Genomic DNA, 16507 nt, shown 5'->3' with positions numbered 1-16507 from the left:
CACTGTCAATCATCTTTTGCTATTTCCATATTCCTTCTTGCATATGTGTCCATTACATGTTGCTTTGGTGTCTCTTTTCAAGGAATACATGTTGCGGTGAAAGGACAGATTTGAAGCAGAAGAAGTCATATATCCACCCACGCAACATGATGCCCACCTTATTTGCCCTTCAGGCTAACTGATGACCCCGCCACAGGCATGCTATTCACTCTTACAGAAACATGGTTCGTGATCGGAAAACCACAAAAACAGCGAAAACCACAACGCTTGCACAATCTTTACAGCCCCCAGGGCCCAGGAGAGCAAAAAGATGGACGATCTGGGAATCGAACCCAGGACCTACCGCATGCTAAGCGGTCATTATACCACTAAACCAATCGCCCAACAGGATGATCTAGCCCGGACTTGAACCGGAGACCTTCAGTGTGGCAGACGAGAGAGAGGCCGTGAGAGACTTCTTTTCGAGCTGTTAGACTGACGTGATAACCAACTACACCACCAGACCATGTTTTTGTTGAAGACACTGGAGGAAAAAGGTGACTAGGTATGATTGGGGTGTGGGGGTGACCATACGGGTTGGTCAAATTGCGCGGGCGTTGCTGTGCGGTGCGGTGTGGAATGTGAACAAGTGGATGTGGTGGCATCGTGAGTGCAAATTTCGTTGGTGGGCGGGGGGCGGAAAGTGACCGGGGTGCGCCCGTGTTCCTAAACCCCGACAGGTTCTGGACCGGCCGGGTTCTCGCGTGGCTACCATGGTTCGAATCGGGGATGAGGTGCTGATAGGCAGGGCAGGCCGGGTGGGCCGGAGCGGAGGGAGAGAGAAAAAAAAACGGTTGAAGAATCTAAAGAGCGACTCGCCAAGGTCATGGGACATGTACAGGATGGGTCGGGTGCGGTGTGGATAAATGCCATGCGAGTTCATAAAGTGTTCGCCATTGTGCGATACGTACAAGAGGGAAAAAAGTGGTGGCCTCTCTCTCTTCCAGTCCACTCATGAAATCCAACGGACTGTCAAGTGGGAGGAGGGACAGACGCAAAATAAATACAGATAGAAAAGTCCACTCCATATTCCCCCCCTTCCGTCTGATCGTATGAAGAGTATGCGTACAATAAGTCAATCGTTGGTGGGGAATCAAGAGCCCGCCGTGTCTCCTATACGCGGCAGCTGAAAAAGAGAAAAAGTCGTGGCGTCGTCGGAAAAGAGCTGGTTTTTGGGTTCGTGAGGCAGCGCGCGTGTGTGCTCCGCCGTGTTTTTGTGTCGCCCTTGATTAGTACCGTCCATTCGTCCGAGCCATGGTCATGAAGTCTAAACAATCGTAGTGCTGCTCTTTTAGAAGTGCTGTCCCGTTTCCAATCATCCGAGGGAGGTGCTGTAGCTGCCTCCCCATCCCATTACTTTCTCCGAATCGTCGTCGTAGTGCAATTGCGCACATGCGTGTCCGATTGTTGTGGTCATACCCGTTAATTCTTCTTGGTGAGAGCAACGCCCAAACCGACACCCAGCGCGATGGCAAGGATGATGAGTACGACAACAAGGAGGCACCACCACTTGAGCTTCTTGCGTCTGCGCGCGTGGTCCGTCGCAACCTTGACTTCTTCGTTGCCCTTTTGGATATTTTCGACAGTCTGTTCAGCATTCTGCTCGGCGGCTTGGACGACGGGCTCCTGCTGCTCGACCAAAGTGGCCAATTCCTGGAAGAGTTGGCCGAGCTCCATCATGGTCTGCTCAATGCGCTGCAACTCGCTGTGGCGGGCTCTAACGTTGCCCAAAATAGTGTTGGCGTGACCTGTCCGATTGGATTTGAGCTGGTCAAGCCGTTAGCATATGGTGCCGAAAAGCCGAGGAAAGTCGGTCACAACAATGCGAAAACATACCGCTGTTTGGAAAACACCTTCGTCACCCCAGTCCATCTGTGTCGCTTGCTCGACTTCATCTTCCGTCGCTTCCGGGTTGACGATGCGGTACTGGCGGGCAATCTGGTCGCGGTACCGCTTCTGGTAATCGCGCTCGATCTGCTGATACTTTTCGAGTTCAGACTTGAAAGTGTTCTTCAGGGAGTTGAGCTGCGCCGTCTTGGTTGCGCGCGATCCATCCTGTGTCTTGGATAGATCCCTCTCGAGGGCCTTGATGCCTTCCTTGACGCCGGTGTTGCGGATTTGCGTCGCGGAGACAGCCTGCTCAAGCTGGGCGCTGGTGCTGCCGTCGGGGGAACCGAGAGAGCGCTGGTGAAGCTGGGCAATGCCCTCAATGTCGGAAGTCAGGCCATTGATTTCTGTGCGCAGTTGTTGGACCCGGGCGAGGAAATCTTGCTGGCTCAGAGTACGAGGCGCGGATTGGCCGGCATACTGGCCCGCCTCTCCGTACGGCTGCATTTCGTACTGGCCTTGGCCATATTGAGGCTATGATTCATGAGAAGTCAGCGATATGGAATTGAGAGGGCATGCGCGGACTGAATTGGAGAGCGACGGACCTGTTGGTTGTCGTAGGCGTATCCGCCCTCGGCCTGGGGGCCCTGAGCGTAGGGATTTTGGTTATACTGTTGGTACGACATGTCTGACTCAAAGCAACTGTCAATGTCGACGATAGACAGTGCGATTCGAACCGCAATTTATTCGGCGAGCGAGCAGAATTGAATGAGAGAGTCCGGCGCTATATGGTGTGATTGAGCCGGCGGGCTCGTGAGATTGTCGTGGTGGTGCAAGGTGAAGGACCTTTCGGCTGATGTTTGGTTGTTAAATGACGTTGGACCTTCGGCCGCTGACAGGAACTGGGAAGTGCTGGAGAGACGCTGAAATGACAATGAGGACGGGCCCAATCAGGCACCGGGACCTGTCAGAGCGGATACCCCGGGCTGTGTATGTGGTTGGATGGGGTCGCTCGTGAACGGGGCGACAGTGGGCAGGATTGGCCGATCTGCTTTCCGGGGTCCCTTTTTTTTTCTCGTTGCCTTCTTCCTGTTAAGTTCTGACCAGGAGGAAAACAATAAACAAGCTTTACGAAGGAAATTCCTTCTTTTAAAATGAACCCAGAGATGGGAAGGGATTCGAGGCTGTCCACCGCACCTTTCAGATCTTAGTCAGACTCGGTACTTTACTCGATTCCCAAGACGTCGGCCGCGAACAGTGAAAGACTGGATGAAGCGAACACCAGGTCAGTGACATCAGAACATGTTGCGCCGAAGGGCGGGGCGAAGCTTATTATACCCGGGACGCATGTTCCTCTCTGTAGCGGCAAGGTACCTTAGGGACGGACGGACGGTCTCACCCACCCCCAGCGAGTCCCAAGGGTCTGTCTTCTTCTCTCGCTCAAGGTGAGGTGGGCAGCAGTCGGGTCTCACACACACCACCTCACAGAGGTTAATTTTTAGGTGCTCTGCTCTGTGTCTGCCCACCGCCGTCCGACGGGCCTTTGGTGCTGTCGGGAGGCTGGAGGCTGGAGCTGCCCCTCGTTCTCTCCGGGGGTCCGGCCATGCCTGTCCGTTTCCTTCTCACTCCTGTCCTTTCCCACCCTCGCTTGGCGAGCAACGCCCAGCCACCCCGCTGCGGAAAAAGTGACGATTGACAGCTGAGCAGCAGAATCGCAATGGAATGGGGAGCGTTGCTGCGTACCTTAGAACCTGGGTTGCTGAGTGGCGGCGGCGGCAACGGCAGATGTCAAATCGTGTCTGCGCCCCCAAAAATAGACCTTGAGATTCGGAATGCGGCTACAACACAGTTTGCTTGGTGATTTTGAACCAATTGGCTCTAAGCTGCATCGCATACGGGACCCTTTCCTACCTGATGCCAAAGCCGAGAACCGACAGGCAGAAGCTCAAAGTCCGCCGGCTTGTTCGCTGACCACACTGGTCCCTAGCCCAGGGAATCGTCACCATTTTGTGGCTGTGCGAACTCTTGCAGTTAACACACCTCAACGTTAACGTCCTAAGCCACTCGTTCCTCTTGCCGCGTATTAGGAGGCATCCTCGGGCAGTGCTCAGTGTTGTACTGCCTCTATGTTTACCCACTTCGCCTTTTCCTTCTGGCCCTCTACTCCGTACACCATGCTTCTATCGCACAAGGCGATCATAGACGATGTAGTGTAGGCCACAGCGACGATTAGTCAATGAGAGTCACTACAACCAAAGTGCCTCCCGCGGCTTCTGCGTACTTCCGGTCCGTATCCGTATTGCGCGTATGTTCACGGTGGGGCCTCAATGGCACCGAACTCTGTAAGCGACCATTGGGACCATCTGATGTATTCCATCCCATGCTCAACCTTCCTTCACTGAGATAGATCTTGGCGTTACCACGCGCCAAGGCTGACTGCTGCTGACCGTTCATTGGCTCGTAGTAGCAATTGCAAAGAAAGCTGTCGTCTCCATCTCGAGGCGTCACCGGTCCTTGTTGAATGGCACCGCACCCTACGAACCGCGGCAAATTCAGCGGTCTTAGTTGCTAACTCAATTTGTGGTCATGAGCCGCACTCGAGTCCTCCAGCTACGGACGTCGATATGCTTTGTCATGAGCAAATCAACGGTTAGAACTAAATTGCCTGGCTCTCAACGGCCGGCCACACTCATCGCAACCAATCGGATGTAATACTTATTATTCAACAAGATTTTGATGCTTTTTTGCCTGCCTTGATTTGTCTTCTCCTGAAGCTTAGGAAGTCTCCATTTTCTACACTCCACCGTCTTGCCATTGTAAGCCGCCAAGAAACTACGGCGTTCTGGCTTGGATATCTTCAGTCCAACATCGTTCTTCATCTTCCACTTCGTGTAGTCCCATGTGTGCCTTTGCCACGCCTCTCTTCTTCTCGCATCCACCGACGCCGCTTGACCGGCGCCTGGGTATTGTGGCCTCGTGGAAACCCGCGTTCCCGTTACCTCCGGCTCCGGTTCGTGGCGCACTACTTGACAAGTCCTGTTCGTCGTTGCAGCATTTCGCCCACGCAACGAGCTGATCTTCTGGGCGCCGATCGTGGCTAATTGCCCCGTGTTCTCTCACGACAGCGACGCCTAAGCATTTGACCGCATCTGTCATGTCGGTTCTCTTCGGTGGTCCTCTCTCACAGATACTCCTTCTTTCTACCAGTACGAGTGTACTGTGTAAGGTGCCACTCAACATCGCCGTCCTTGTTTTCCAAGGTTCCACCGCGAATCTCGAAGGGGCGCATTGTCATCCGAGGTCCAACCTCGGCGAGCTCGACAGAATCGTACGAAGTCCGGACAAAAACGTGACTACCAAGGGGTTAGCAAAGGTCTGGCGGGGATCGGAGCTTCGAATGAGCTTACTGTCTGACTTCAATGGAGTCTTCATTGTTCATAAATGTCACTACCCTTGACCCTACCTTAGCCTTGGTGGTCGGGGGATCGAGCGGAGGGAAAAGATGTTTTAGGATCTTCACAATCCGCTGTCCAAGCCGGCTAGAAGGGTTAAGTGATGATTAGTGACCATCGAACGACCTCCGAAGCCAACATCGCATACCTCTTAAAACCCTCAAATATTAACCGTGGAAAAGCCTCTGAGACGGATCCTCTGATACTTCCGGGTATATCTGCTCTGAGTACAACGTTGTGGAGCGACATTGATAGCGTAGGGCCGTGTGGAAGATGGGAAATGCTGTGTTGAAGAGGTTCGTCAGCTGGTGGCTCGTCTTGGATTCAATATAGAGTGACGTACGTCATGGCAGTCGGTACACCGCGATGTTCGTGAAGGAGGACAATGTCTGTGAGCCCGTTGGACTTGCTAGACTGCACAATGTCCGGAAGAATCAGATTTCCACGATTGAGCCGAACGGATGTAGGGAAGAGCAATCTAATCTCTTTGGAGAAGGCTGAAAGCCTTGAGGACGGGTCTCTTGAAGTCTGAAAGGATGAGCGTTTACTTATGTGCCTGGATTGGGGGAGCAGAATAAACTAACTGTAACCAAAAGGCGTGGCTCCGAGATTCCCGACAGCTGGGAGTATTCGTCGTCGAGATCCATCTCCTCATCGACTGTTCGATCGGGTCGCGACTCGTCATATTGGTAGTCTTTCCGCAACGCCTTGTTCTTTGCGATTTCGGGGTCGATGGGCTTGCCAGAAGCAAGGGCAGATCGTAGTTGGGCGCGCTTCTCAGTCGTCTCCGCCTCTTTCAATATAAGCGCCTTGCGATAGAGGTAGTCGCGCCGTTGTCGCGCCTGTTTCCGGATCATGTTGGGCTATTGGGCTTTTGGTATGTGAGAAGGTGGGATGTCAATGCTAGAGTTCCGCAATACATCGAACGTACCATGAACAGGCAGATCGAGAAAAAAAACCTTATCAGGTGGCAGGTATCCACTTTCAAGCACCCCAGTATGGCGGTCACGTGGTGATAAGCTACATCCCACCAAAACACCACCCTTTCGCCGCTGCTCTGTCGGACCTTGGATGTTTCTTGGGTGCTTGGATTCACCAACGAAAAGGCACGCAACCACTCCCGACAAGTCTCTGCCCCGTTGGTGTACCTTTGAGGTTTCCGCACGAATCCCCCAACTTCACATACCGATATGATGTGACCTTCCCCCTCCCCGATCCACCTCGAATCCCCCTTCCGTACGACCTGAGCCTACTGAGGCTCTGCGACGCCGAACCATTCGAGAACCATAAAGAAGCTGAAGTAAGTTGCGCATTCTCCATAACACCAAAATGATGTCCCCAACACCATCGCCGGCACATGCAAATACATTTCTACAGTTACATCGCATGCGACAGCCCACTGACACTCTTGGAAGGGAGATCAGCAGAGAGAAGTAGAAATTCGGAATACCGCGAATATGGAGAGCGCCTTCAAGAATCTCGGGAACCACCTAGTTTCCGACAGCGCCGCTGCGATCAAGGCAGGCGACGATGTCTTGACCGGTATCGATGCCGACGAGAGCCTTCTCTACGGCAAATTTGGCGGCCGCGACGGTCGCCGCCGTGCCGACGATGACGACAACCAAACCGAGCTTTACGATGATGACGATGTGGACAGCCTGACCAGCATGCCTGTTGGGGCTATGAAGGACCTCAATATTGGAAGACCCAAGGAGGAAGATAGGAAGCTTCCCCCTCACGCTTGCGCGTATGGCATGCCTCCGAGCTTCCGAGCCCTCTCTTGAATCTAACACTGGCTTAGGTATTGTGGAATTCATTCCCCGAGCTCCGTCGTCAAGTGCCTTGGCTGCAACAAGTGGTTCTGCAGTGCCCGCGGAAATGCTACCTCAAGCCACATTGTTTCCCATCTGGTCCGGGCGAGACACAAGGAAGTCCAGCTTCACCCGGAGTCTACGCTTGGTGACACTGTACTCGAGTGCTACAACTGTGGAACCAAGAACGTCTTCCTCTTGGGCTTCATTCCTGCCAAGTCGGACACTGTTGTTGTGCTGCTTTGTCGTCAGCCTTGTGCTGCAAACACCTCTTCCAAGGATATGAGCTGGGATACCTCTCGATGGCAGCCCCTGATTGAGGAGAGAGCTTTCCTGACCTGGCTCGTCGCGACGCCCTCCGATGCCGAGCAACTCCGCGCCAGACACCTCACCCCGCCGATGATTGCCAAGCTGGAGGAGATGTGGAAGGAAAATGCGACTGCTACGGTCGCCGACCTTGAGAAGGCCGCTAGCATCGACGACGACCCTCATCCCGTCCTCCTCAAGTACGACGACCCTTACCATTACCAGAACATTTTTGGCCCGCTCGTCAAGATGGAATCCGACTACGACAAGAAGCTCAAGGAAGCCCAGTCTGAGGATGGACTTACGGTCCGCTGGGATTACGGTCTGAACAACAAGCACCTGGTCAGCTTCGAACTGCACAAGATAGAGTCGGGTGACGTCAAGCTGGCCGTTGGCGACGAAATGCGACTGCGTTACAAGGGCGAGCTCCGCCCCGCCTGGGAGGGAGTTGGCTATGTCATCAAGATCCCCAACAATCAGTCTGACGAAGTCACCCTCGAGCTGCGTAAGGCCGGCAACGAGAAGACCGTCCCGACTGAATGCACCCACAACTTCTCAGCAGACTATGTCTGGAAGGCTACCTCGTATGATCGCATGCAGTATGCCATGAAGACTTTCGCCGTGGACGACATGAGTGTCTCGGGCTACATTTTCCACAAGCTCCTGGGTCACGACGTCGCTGTCGCGCCGATGAAGACGACTATGCCTAAGAAGTACAGCGTCCCCGGCCTTCCCGACCTCAACACTAGCCAGATCGCCGCCATTAAGGCTGTGCTGTCGACCCCGCTCAGCTTGATTCAGGGACCTCCGGGCACTGGCAAGACTGTTACTTCGGCGACCATCATCTACCATCTGTGCAAGATGAATAATGGACAAGTCCTCGTGTGCGCGCCCTCCAACGTCGCCGTTGACCAGCTCTGTGAGCGCATCCACCGCACTGGCCTCAAGGTCGTTCGTCTTACAGCCAAGTCCCGAGAGGATGTGGAGTCTTCCGTTAGCTTCCTTGCTCTTCATGAGCAGGTTCGTATGAACGACAGCAATGGTGAGCTTGTCAAGCTTGCGCAGCTGAAGACCGAGCTCGGCGAACTGTCCAGCCAGGACGAGAAGAAGTTCAAGCAGCTCACCAAGGCTGCCGAAAGAGATATTCTACACAACGCAGATGTCGTCTGCTGCACTTGTGTTGGTGCCGGTGATCCTCGTCTGTCAAAGATGAAGTTCCGTAATGTGCTCATCGACGAGTCGACTCAATCGGCTGAGCCCGAGTGTATGATTCCTCTCGTTCTCGGATGCAAGCAGGTTGTCCTCGTCGGTGACCACAAGCAGTTGGGCCCTGTCATAATGAACAAGAAGGCTGCCAAGGCTGGTCTCAACCAGTCCTTGTTCGAGCGCCTCGTCAACTTGCGCTTGGTTCCTATTCGCCTCAACATCCAGTACCGCATGCACCCTTGCTTGTCCGAGTTCCCTTCCAACATGTTCTACGATGGATCTCTCCAGAACGGTGTTACAGTCAAGGATCGCGTTCGCCGCGATGTCGACTTCCCTTGGCCTGTTGTTGATATGCCGATGATGTTCTGGTCCAACCTCGGCAATGAAGAAATCTCGGCATCCGGAACGTCCTACCTCAACCGTACCGAAGCCTCCAACGTGGAGAAGGTTGTAACCCGCTTCTTCAAGGCTGGCGTAAAGCCTTTGGACATTGGTGTTATTACTCCGTACGAGGGTCAGCGAAGCTACATCGTTAGCACCATGCAGAACACTGGCACTTTCAAGAAGGAGAGCTACAAGGAAGTCGAGGTTGCCTCCGTTGACGCCTTCCAGGGTCGTGAGAAGGACTTCATTGTTCTGTCCTGTGTTCGTTCCAACGACAACCAGGGCATCGGTTTCCTTTCGGATCCCCGCCGTCTCAACGTCGCCTTGACTCGTGCCAAGTACGGTCTCGTCATTATTGGCAACCCCAAGGTCCTTTCCAAGCATGAGCTTTGGCACCACCTCCTTGTCCACTTCAAGGACCGCAAGTGCTTGGTTGAGGGACCTTTGACCAATTTGCAGACCTCGCTCTTACAATTCGGAAAGCCCAAGACAGCATATCGCCAGAAGATGAGCCAGCCCCCTCAATTCAACGCCGGTGGCGGGTTCCCCAACGGCGGCGGCAACCGCTTCAACGGTGCTGGCTCCACTCGCGATTTTGACTCAGGATCTATGATGTCCTACATTCCCGACGACGTCTCCTCCATCCATAGCTCTCTGGGCGGGGCCGGCTTGAACACCACTTACCCTCCCATCTTCTCGAGCTTCACCCCTGATCAATGGCCTGGCCTCCCTGGAGTGCCCGGATCCAGCCGCTCCGGCATCAAGAGAGGAGGTCGCGCCACTGAGAGCATTGCGGGCGAAAGCGTCGCAAACTCTGAGTACACAGATGCTAGCGCCAGCGTCATCGGTGCCAAGGGTGTTGGACAGGGCGGTGTCAGCCTGGGCGCCGGTCTCCAGGACGCCATTCACGGTATGCGCCCTGCGTCCTACAGCCACAGCGACCGCCTGAAGCATTATGTCGAGAGTGGTGGTCGCATGGGGGCTGGCAATGGCTTCGGCCGTCGCTACGACGACGACGAGAAGAGCGTCAGCACCGCCTTCCACAGCCAGATTGGTGGCGGCTTCGACTGAGTGCCGAGATGGATTGGGACAGGGACTTGCATTACCAAACCCAAGGGTTACTTATACCTCATCCTCTGAAGGCTTCAGCCCTCGCCGCACCATGCTCGGTGCTGTACACAGGAACAGGCAGCGTGCCTGAGCCTAGAGGCGTCTCGGAATACCGGCTCCGGTCATTGAGAATCACTCCACGTGGTCGACCATTCGGCTTCCAACGACGACAACGACGTGCCGCAGGCGGGTCATGGCCCGACCAGCGAGAGCTGCAACCGACGGAGGGGGTCGCACGCGCGCCCTCAACGGCCCGTACTTTGCAGATTGTCAATCAGAGAGATGTCGAGTGTTAGCAAGGGGATGAGATCTGGCGGGGATGGGAGGTTATGCTCGGGCGGAGGACACGGGTCAGCGTCTGAGGCGGCAACTCAAAATGCGGTCGAGCACTAAGGCGTAGAAGCGATAAGTCTTCTAAGGCACACTGCAATTACTGCGAGGAAGCCCACGACAGATGTCATGCAGTTTCTATGCTGCACGCAGAAAGCGCACTACGAGATCCAGCTTAGAGTTTAGCTTCTTAGTTTAATCACCGTCTTTATTTGCACCTTGTCCTCTGCCCCCCGAATGCGCTAATCATCGCGAGACTAAGGTGCCCTCCCAGTATTCTTATCCACAGGCCTGGCCGGGCCGGAGAGGTAAACTTGTCAATATGGCACACGCGGACCCTGTGTTCCTCGAGTATCGGATACACTCCGAATTCAGGTACCTTTTCGAGATAAGTGCCGTGGTGCCTTGCTTATTACGGAGTACTTGTTTGGATTCAAAGGGTGGAAGAATTGTATCCTCTTTTTTTCCTTGCTGATGGCGTAGCATCAGCCAATCCACTGATAGACAGGGGGCAGGCTCCGGCACCCCACACACTTGAAAATAGATTGGCAGCCGTGGCAGCGACGGGGGGCCACCCATGTCCAAGCGCGGGAGCCTCACCCAATCTGACAACGACAAGCAGGTCACCACCCCCTGACAGTCCTGACGGACATGCATTCTTCGCGAGACCGGGCCATTTGATGGGAGGTCCACTATGACGATCCGTCTGATTCTTGGCTTCGCAAAACGTTTGGCGAGCGGATTCCCCAAATGGAGTTTCGAGTTGCAGCGAAGCGGCCAGCGGCCAGTGGCCAGCCACCGTGCGGCAGAGTTTGGCGAGATTCGAGAAAAGGGTGAAGACCAAAAGGGAGGGGGAAACTTGGGTGCGCTTGGGAAGGGCAGGAACGGCTTTCCTTGGCGTTTTTACGTACACGTGTTGAGCAGGTGAGCATCAATGCCTTTACCTTCTTTGGCGGTGGGAAAACAAGCCCCGATGGCTCCGTAACCCCCTTGGCAAAGGATTGTTTGGTTCTTGACCGTCAGAAGAAGCTTTGGCGCTTCCGCTTCTTCTTCCGACCGTCCACTGCCAAGGTTTCGTTTCTTTTTCATCCAAAGAGGTCGCACTTCACCTCGTATCGGAGCGTTGGTTTTTTTAGTTACAAGCCGTCCTCCTCCGCTGGACGAACCGACGAACTCTTTCTCGAAACTACGGTCATTCACCTCGTCTTGACGGGGAAACGACATGAGTAACCAGTTGCGCCGAGCAATGCTGCCGCTGCCCTCTTTATCCCCGTACCCTGAGCCGCCAACATGATCACCATACGCCGACGACCCGCGAGGGTACCAATCTACCTGGGCATCGCCCTTATACTGTTGTTGGTCTGGCATACCGGTTTTCCCGCCGGCTGGAGCGCTGGAACACTCAACTACAACGGCATCCGCTACCGCAAGTCAAGCTACGACTGGGCGAGCCTGAAGCCCGAATATCCACTAGAGAAGCCGCTGCGTACGCCTCCGAAAGGCACTCCCGTCGAACTCCCACGAGTCCAGTACGATTTCGACAGCAGCAAAAAGCAAGCGGGAAAGAAGACGAGCAAGAAACTTTCACACGATAAGAACGGCGACCGTGACCGGGAGAGGCAGACTGAGTCGAGACGGGCTGCCGTGGTCCATGCCTTCCGGCGGAGCTGGGCGAGCTACAAGGAGAATGCGTGGACGTGGGACGAGCTCACTCCCGTATCGGGCCATGGCAAAACCACATTTGGTGGTTGGTCGGCCAGTCTGGTCGACGGCCTTGATACTCTATGGATCATGGGAATGCACGATGAGTTCCGCCGGGCCGTCAGGACTGTCGCGCTGATCGACTGGTCCAACACTACGGAGACGGCTGCCAACATGTTTGAGACGACGATCCGCCACCTGGGCGGTCTCATCAGCGCCTACGACCTGAGTGGCGAGCCGGCCTTGCTGGCTAAGGCCGTTGAGCTGGGTGACATGCTGTACATGGGCTTTGATACCCCGAACCATATGCCGCCTTTCTGGTTCAAGTTCTCCGACGCCAAATACGGCACGCAAAGGGTGGGAGAGCGCGAGTCCTCGGCTGCGGGATGCTCGCTCTCCATGGAGTTTACCCGCCTATCCCAGCTGACGGGCGACGCGAAATACTACGATGCCACAGAGCGAGTAAAGGAGTTCCTCGTCAGGACGCAGACGCGCAGCAAGCTGCCCGGCATGTGGCCCATGTATATGAACTACCGCGATGAGAAGGTAGAGGACAGCTCCTTCACGATTGGCGCCCAGGCCGACTCCCTCTACGAGTATCTGCCCAAGATGCATGCCCTGCTAGGCGGTCTCGACAGCGAGTACGGGAAGCTCACAGTGGACTCTTTCGACGTCATCGACAAGCACATTCTCTTCAGGCCCATCCTCCCTAATAAAACAGACATCCTCATCCCAGGCAACGCCTTCGCCCACGGCGACAACGTCGACCTGACGCCCGAGATGCAGCACCTGGGCTGCTTCGCCGGCGGTATGTACGGCCTTGCTGGCAAGCTCCTGGGCCGGGACTCGTACGTCACCATTGGCGAAAAGATCTCCCGCGGATGCGCCTGGGCATACAAAGTCTTCCCCACGGGCATTATGCCCGAGATCATGACATTCCACCCCTGCAACGAGCCGAACCACGGCGCCTGCGAGTGGGACCAAAAGACGCACGGCAGCAAGAGCGACGTGCCTGGCGGCGTCAAGCAGGTCCGCGACAGCCGTTACATGCTCCGCCCCGAGGCCATCGAGAGCATTTTTTACATGTACCGCATCACGGGCGATGACGAGTGGCGCGAGGTCGCGTGGGACATGTTTCAGAGCATCCGGCGCGCGACGGAGACGCCGCTGGCGTACTCTTCCATTGCCGACGTCAATGTTCAGCCGGGGCAGACGACCAAGACGGACTCGATGGAGAGTTTCTGGTTCGCTGAGACGCTGAAGTATTTTTTTCTCATCTTTTCGCCGCCCGACGTGATTAGTCTGGACGAGTGGGTGCTCAACACGGAAGCGCACCCGTTCAAGCGGCCCATGAGGACGGATCATGTCGAGACTGAGGCAGAGATTCGGGAACAGTCCAAGTAGAATCATACTTAAAACGACCATCATATACGGTGACCGGAAGGAGTGCTAGCATCAGGTGCATTTTAGATGGGTTTATTGCATTGGGCGGATACATATGTGCACTAGTATAGACAAGAAGAGGGCGCGGCACGTTGCGAGTCTCCGTTTAGAAGCAAGGACATAGTATAAATACACCTCACGCTTCTCTCCTTTTGCTTTTAATACTGGCTGGTCGAAGGATGTCTTGACTCCTATGACCACTACCTTTCATTCCTTCATGCCCCGAAGCTCCTGCCTAGATGACAGAGTTGCTCTACCTCGGCGCGCTTTGAAGAATCCTTGTGATAGCCATCTCTCTCTTGGAAACGCTTCCCAGTCGATGTGATATACATTGTTATTATCAAGAGATCAAGGGACTGGGTCAGATAAGAGTTAAACTACACTGCCTGTAGATGATAAACGTTCTAGGAGCACAAGCCATTTTGAACATGAATGCTCATTGTTTTGATAACGTGCTACCTCTCAAGCAACACCTCGGAGACGAGCTAGCGTCACGTAACTAGAAAGTATTCATCGAACGGCATTAGAAACCACACAATCTGTCACTCAGGGGCTCAGAGAGGCAAAGGTAAAGGGGAGGAAATATGGCCAAAGACGAAAAGCCGGGGCACGTATCGTCATCAAGCAGACAGTTCGTCGAGCCCTGCTTGCCTCATCTCATCCCCTGCTTTCTATATCGTTGATAGGCAAAGCGCTATAGAGAGTTGGAGTCTAACGATGATGCACTCTTGACGAACGTCCAGAGACAACTATCGGGAAGCCAGGAGATGCTCCTAGAAAGTCAACCTGGACTTGAGCTCCTTGTCTAACCTCCTACTCTTTTGTCTCCCAGTTCCATATTCTGGTGGGAGGTATCATGTCCTTCTCGCTATGTAGCTATGTAGTCCTCTGCGATGGTGTATGCCAGCCTATCCGTCACTTCTCGAAGTAGGCGCCTTGGCACCATTCACGAGAACTATGGCAGCGAAACCGCAATTATCTCATCCCCAGATGCATCACTTCCCACAGTTAGTACATCCCTAACCTTACTCCTCAGATGCTTAGAGAAGCACGAAGTTCTCGCCAAACGTCTGTCTTCAAACTCCAATTTACGCTGCGGCTGCGGCGCGTTCGCAGAATATTCATAGCCGCCAGAACCAATCTACAAATACCAGCCATGCATCAACCACAAAATTCAGCAACGGGTTTGAAACAAGGCTTTGCTCGCCGACGGGATCTGGTTAGTATGCAGTGCTCAGCAAATAAGAAAGGAAAAAAAAAACAAACTTGCCGGATCTCTGCTTGGCGGCTGAAAAGACCAAAAGTGGTTGATGGTCTCTTCAGAGCCCCAACTCGGAGACTCGGACGAGCCAACGAACGGAGAGGGGACTGAATAAGGTGTCTTTCGACGCAAGAAAAAAGCAAACGGTGACAGCAAGGGCCCGGTTCGAATTCGTCCCGTCGTCTCTTCATCCTTACCAGACACTCCAGATTGCCGCAGATGACCCCACAGTAGCACGGGTTTGCCTGGGGTCCTTGTCATGAAGCCGCCGCGTTGAGCTTTCTTTTCCACTCACCGATATAGATGACGAAACGATCAAGAGTATTGGATCCGTTTGCGCCCATCGTTCCGCTCAGTGAAGATGAGATATCTTCCCCTCCCCCTCCCGCACTTTACCACAGCTTTTTTTTTTTTTTTTTTTTTGCCTATTCCGCGATACAAGGCGAGAAAAGCAATACCACCGAACTCTGGGAGATGGATATTCTCCAAGCACCAGGGGATGGGACAGTGGGTTCATCGTCTGTGCGATGGCCGCGGGTCATAGCCGGATATATGCCTCCTATCTTCTCTTTTTGCGAAAGAAAACAAGGCGCTAGTGATAAAGGTGATCAGCAAACCCCGTTTCTGGATCTCGAGACAGTATGAGACCGATATAATGATCCACTGCCTCCGGGAGGTGGAGTCGAGGCCCGAGTGTTTACCTTACAGGAACGAGTGCCGGGCTGCTAGGTACACCCGTAGTCGCGGGGCACGTATCCGTATTATCGTGAGTCTGTATTTAGCGGCGGGTCGTCGCACAACCAGCGGTACCGAGCGGCCGCACAGAGCCACCCTCCCCAGCAGTGTAATTTTCGGGGAGCAATCTTCAGGCACAACGGCAAATGGAATAATCATCCGTCCGGGTTTGTGGAGAGGGACAAGAGTTGTTCAAGTCACAGATTCGGGCGCACGGGAAATTGGTCAGGAGGCTGAATCAGCAAGGTGAGCAATTGCAAATGATTGTGGTGTTTGAGATGTGTCGTGGTACTGTGCCGCTTTGTGTTGCGTTGCAGTTCACTTTATCCATCGGAGGTTTTTGGTTTGAAAATATGCAGTCGATATTGGTTCTTCAGGTCTCGCTTGTAGATGATACGTGGGTGGACATTGATTGCGATTGCGTTGCGCACCCACTGATGCGTGTGCCGGTGTTCTCAATGAATCCAATGATTCCGCCAACCGTTCATGCTCCGCCTGGATAAACATTTGGGGGGGCCATGTGGGGTTCCAGTTCGCTTATGTTTGACTAGCAAAACTGAATCCTTCGCATCGTTGCACTTGACTTGTTGCTGGTTAGTCCAGGCTTGCAGAAGCGTGGACCGTGGTTCTGGCCACAATATGTGCTGGGGGATGATCCGCTGACGAGAGACGAGACTCATTGATCGTGAGCAACCGAGACGGTCCGCGGAGGAACACTGTCTACAATGAGAAGTTGAGACCGGTTACCGACGAGGCTACGTGGGTGGGCGTGACGGACTGATGATGCCTGCCATGAGTAGAGAAGCGTCTTGATAGCTTTGTTCTGGGCCAATGTGTCTTGCGCTACTTCCGCGCCTATAACGTTAGAAACATAAACGGACGCAGGTACCGAGCGCCCCGTG

The 16507-nt window shown here is 54.2% G+C and overlaps 4 protein-coding genes across 4 annotated transcripts; 2 read left to right on the top strand and 2 right to left on the bottom strand.

Annotated features, from left to right (window-relative positions):
* Positions 1-1461: 1461 nt before the first annotated feature.
* HER10_EVM0012093 (SNARE domain-containing protein) lies at positions 1462-2552 on the bottom strand (the record flags this gene model as incomplete). Its single annotated transcript, XM_035481496.1, has 3 exons — positions 1462-1806; positions 1876-2400; positions 2472-2552. 3 exons carry the CDS (start codon positions 2550-2552, stop codon positions 1462-1464), a joined length of 951 nt encoding a protein of 316 aa, XP_035338974.1.
* Positions 2553-4604: 2052 nt separating this feature from the next.
* On the bottom strand, positions 4605-6226 carry HER10_EVM0010077 (putative brix domain-containing protein). Its single transcript, XM_035479547.1, has 5 exons — positions 5903-6226; positions 5662-5846; positions 5467-5601; positions 5274-5405; positions 4605-5219 (listed from the first exon to the last, which is right to left on the bottom strand). Exons 1-5 carry the CDS (start codon positions 6173-6175, stop codon positions 5048-5050), a joined length of 897 nt encoding a protein of 298 aa, XP_035338803.1. The 5' UTR covers positions 6176-6226; the 3' UTR covers positions 4605-5047.
* A 178-nt stretch (positions 6227-6404) lies between these two features.
* On the top strand, positions 6405-10670 carry HER10_EVM0006112 (RNA helicase). Its single transcript, XM_035475707.1, has 2 exons — positions 6405-7065; positions 7120-10670. Exons 1-2 carry the CDS (start codon positions 6776-6778, stop codon positions 10094-10096), a joined length of 3267 nt encoding a protein of 1088 aa, XP_035338410.1. The 5' UTR covers positions 6405-6775; the 3' UTR covers positions 10097-10670.
* A 395-nt stretch (positions 10671-11065) lies between these two features.
* HER10_EVM0010225 (glycosyl hydrolase family 47) lies at positions 11066-13727 on the top strand. The gene has a single exon (XM_035479692.1). It carries the CDS (start codon positions 11756-11758, stop codon positions 13568-13570), a length of 1815 nt encoding a protein of 604 aa, XP_035338820.1. The 5' UTR covers positions 11066-11755; the 3' UTR covers positions 13571-13727.
* The last annotated feature ends 2780 nt before the right edge of the window (positions 13728-16507 follow it).

The sequence above is a fragment of the Colletotrichum scovillei genome (genome assembly GCF_011075155.1).
Source record: "Colletotrichum scovillei strain TJNH1 chromosome Unknown Contig00001, whole genome shotgun sequence".
Lineage (NCBI taxonomy): Eukaryota > Fungi > Ascomycota > Sordariomycetes > Glomerellales > Glomerellaceae > Colletotrichum > Colletotrichum scovillei.
Note: the sequence above shows the minus strand (reverse complement) of the source record. Positions and strands in the feature narration are given on the sequence as shown.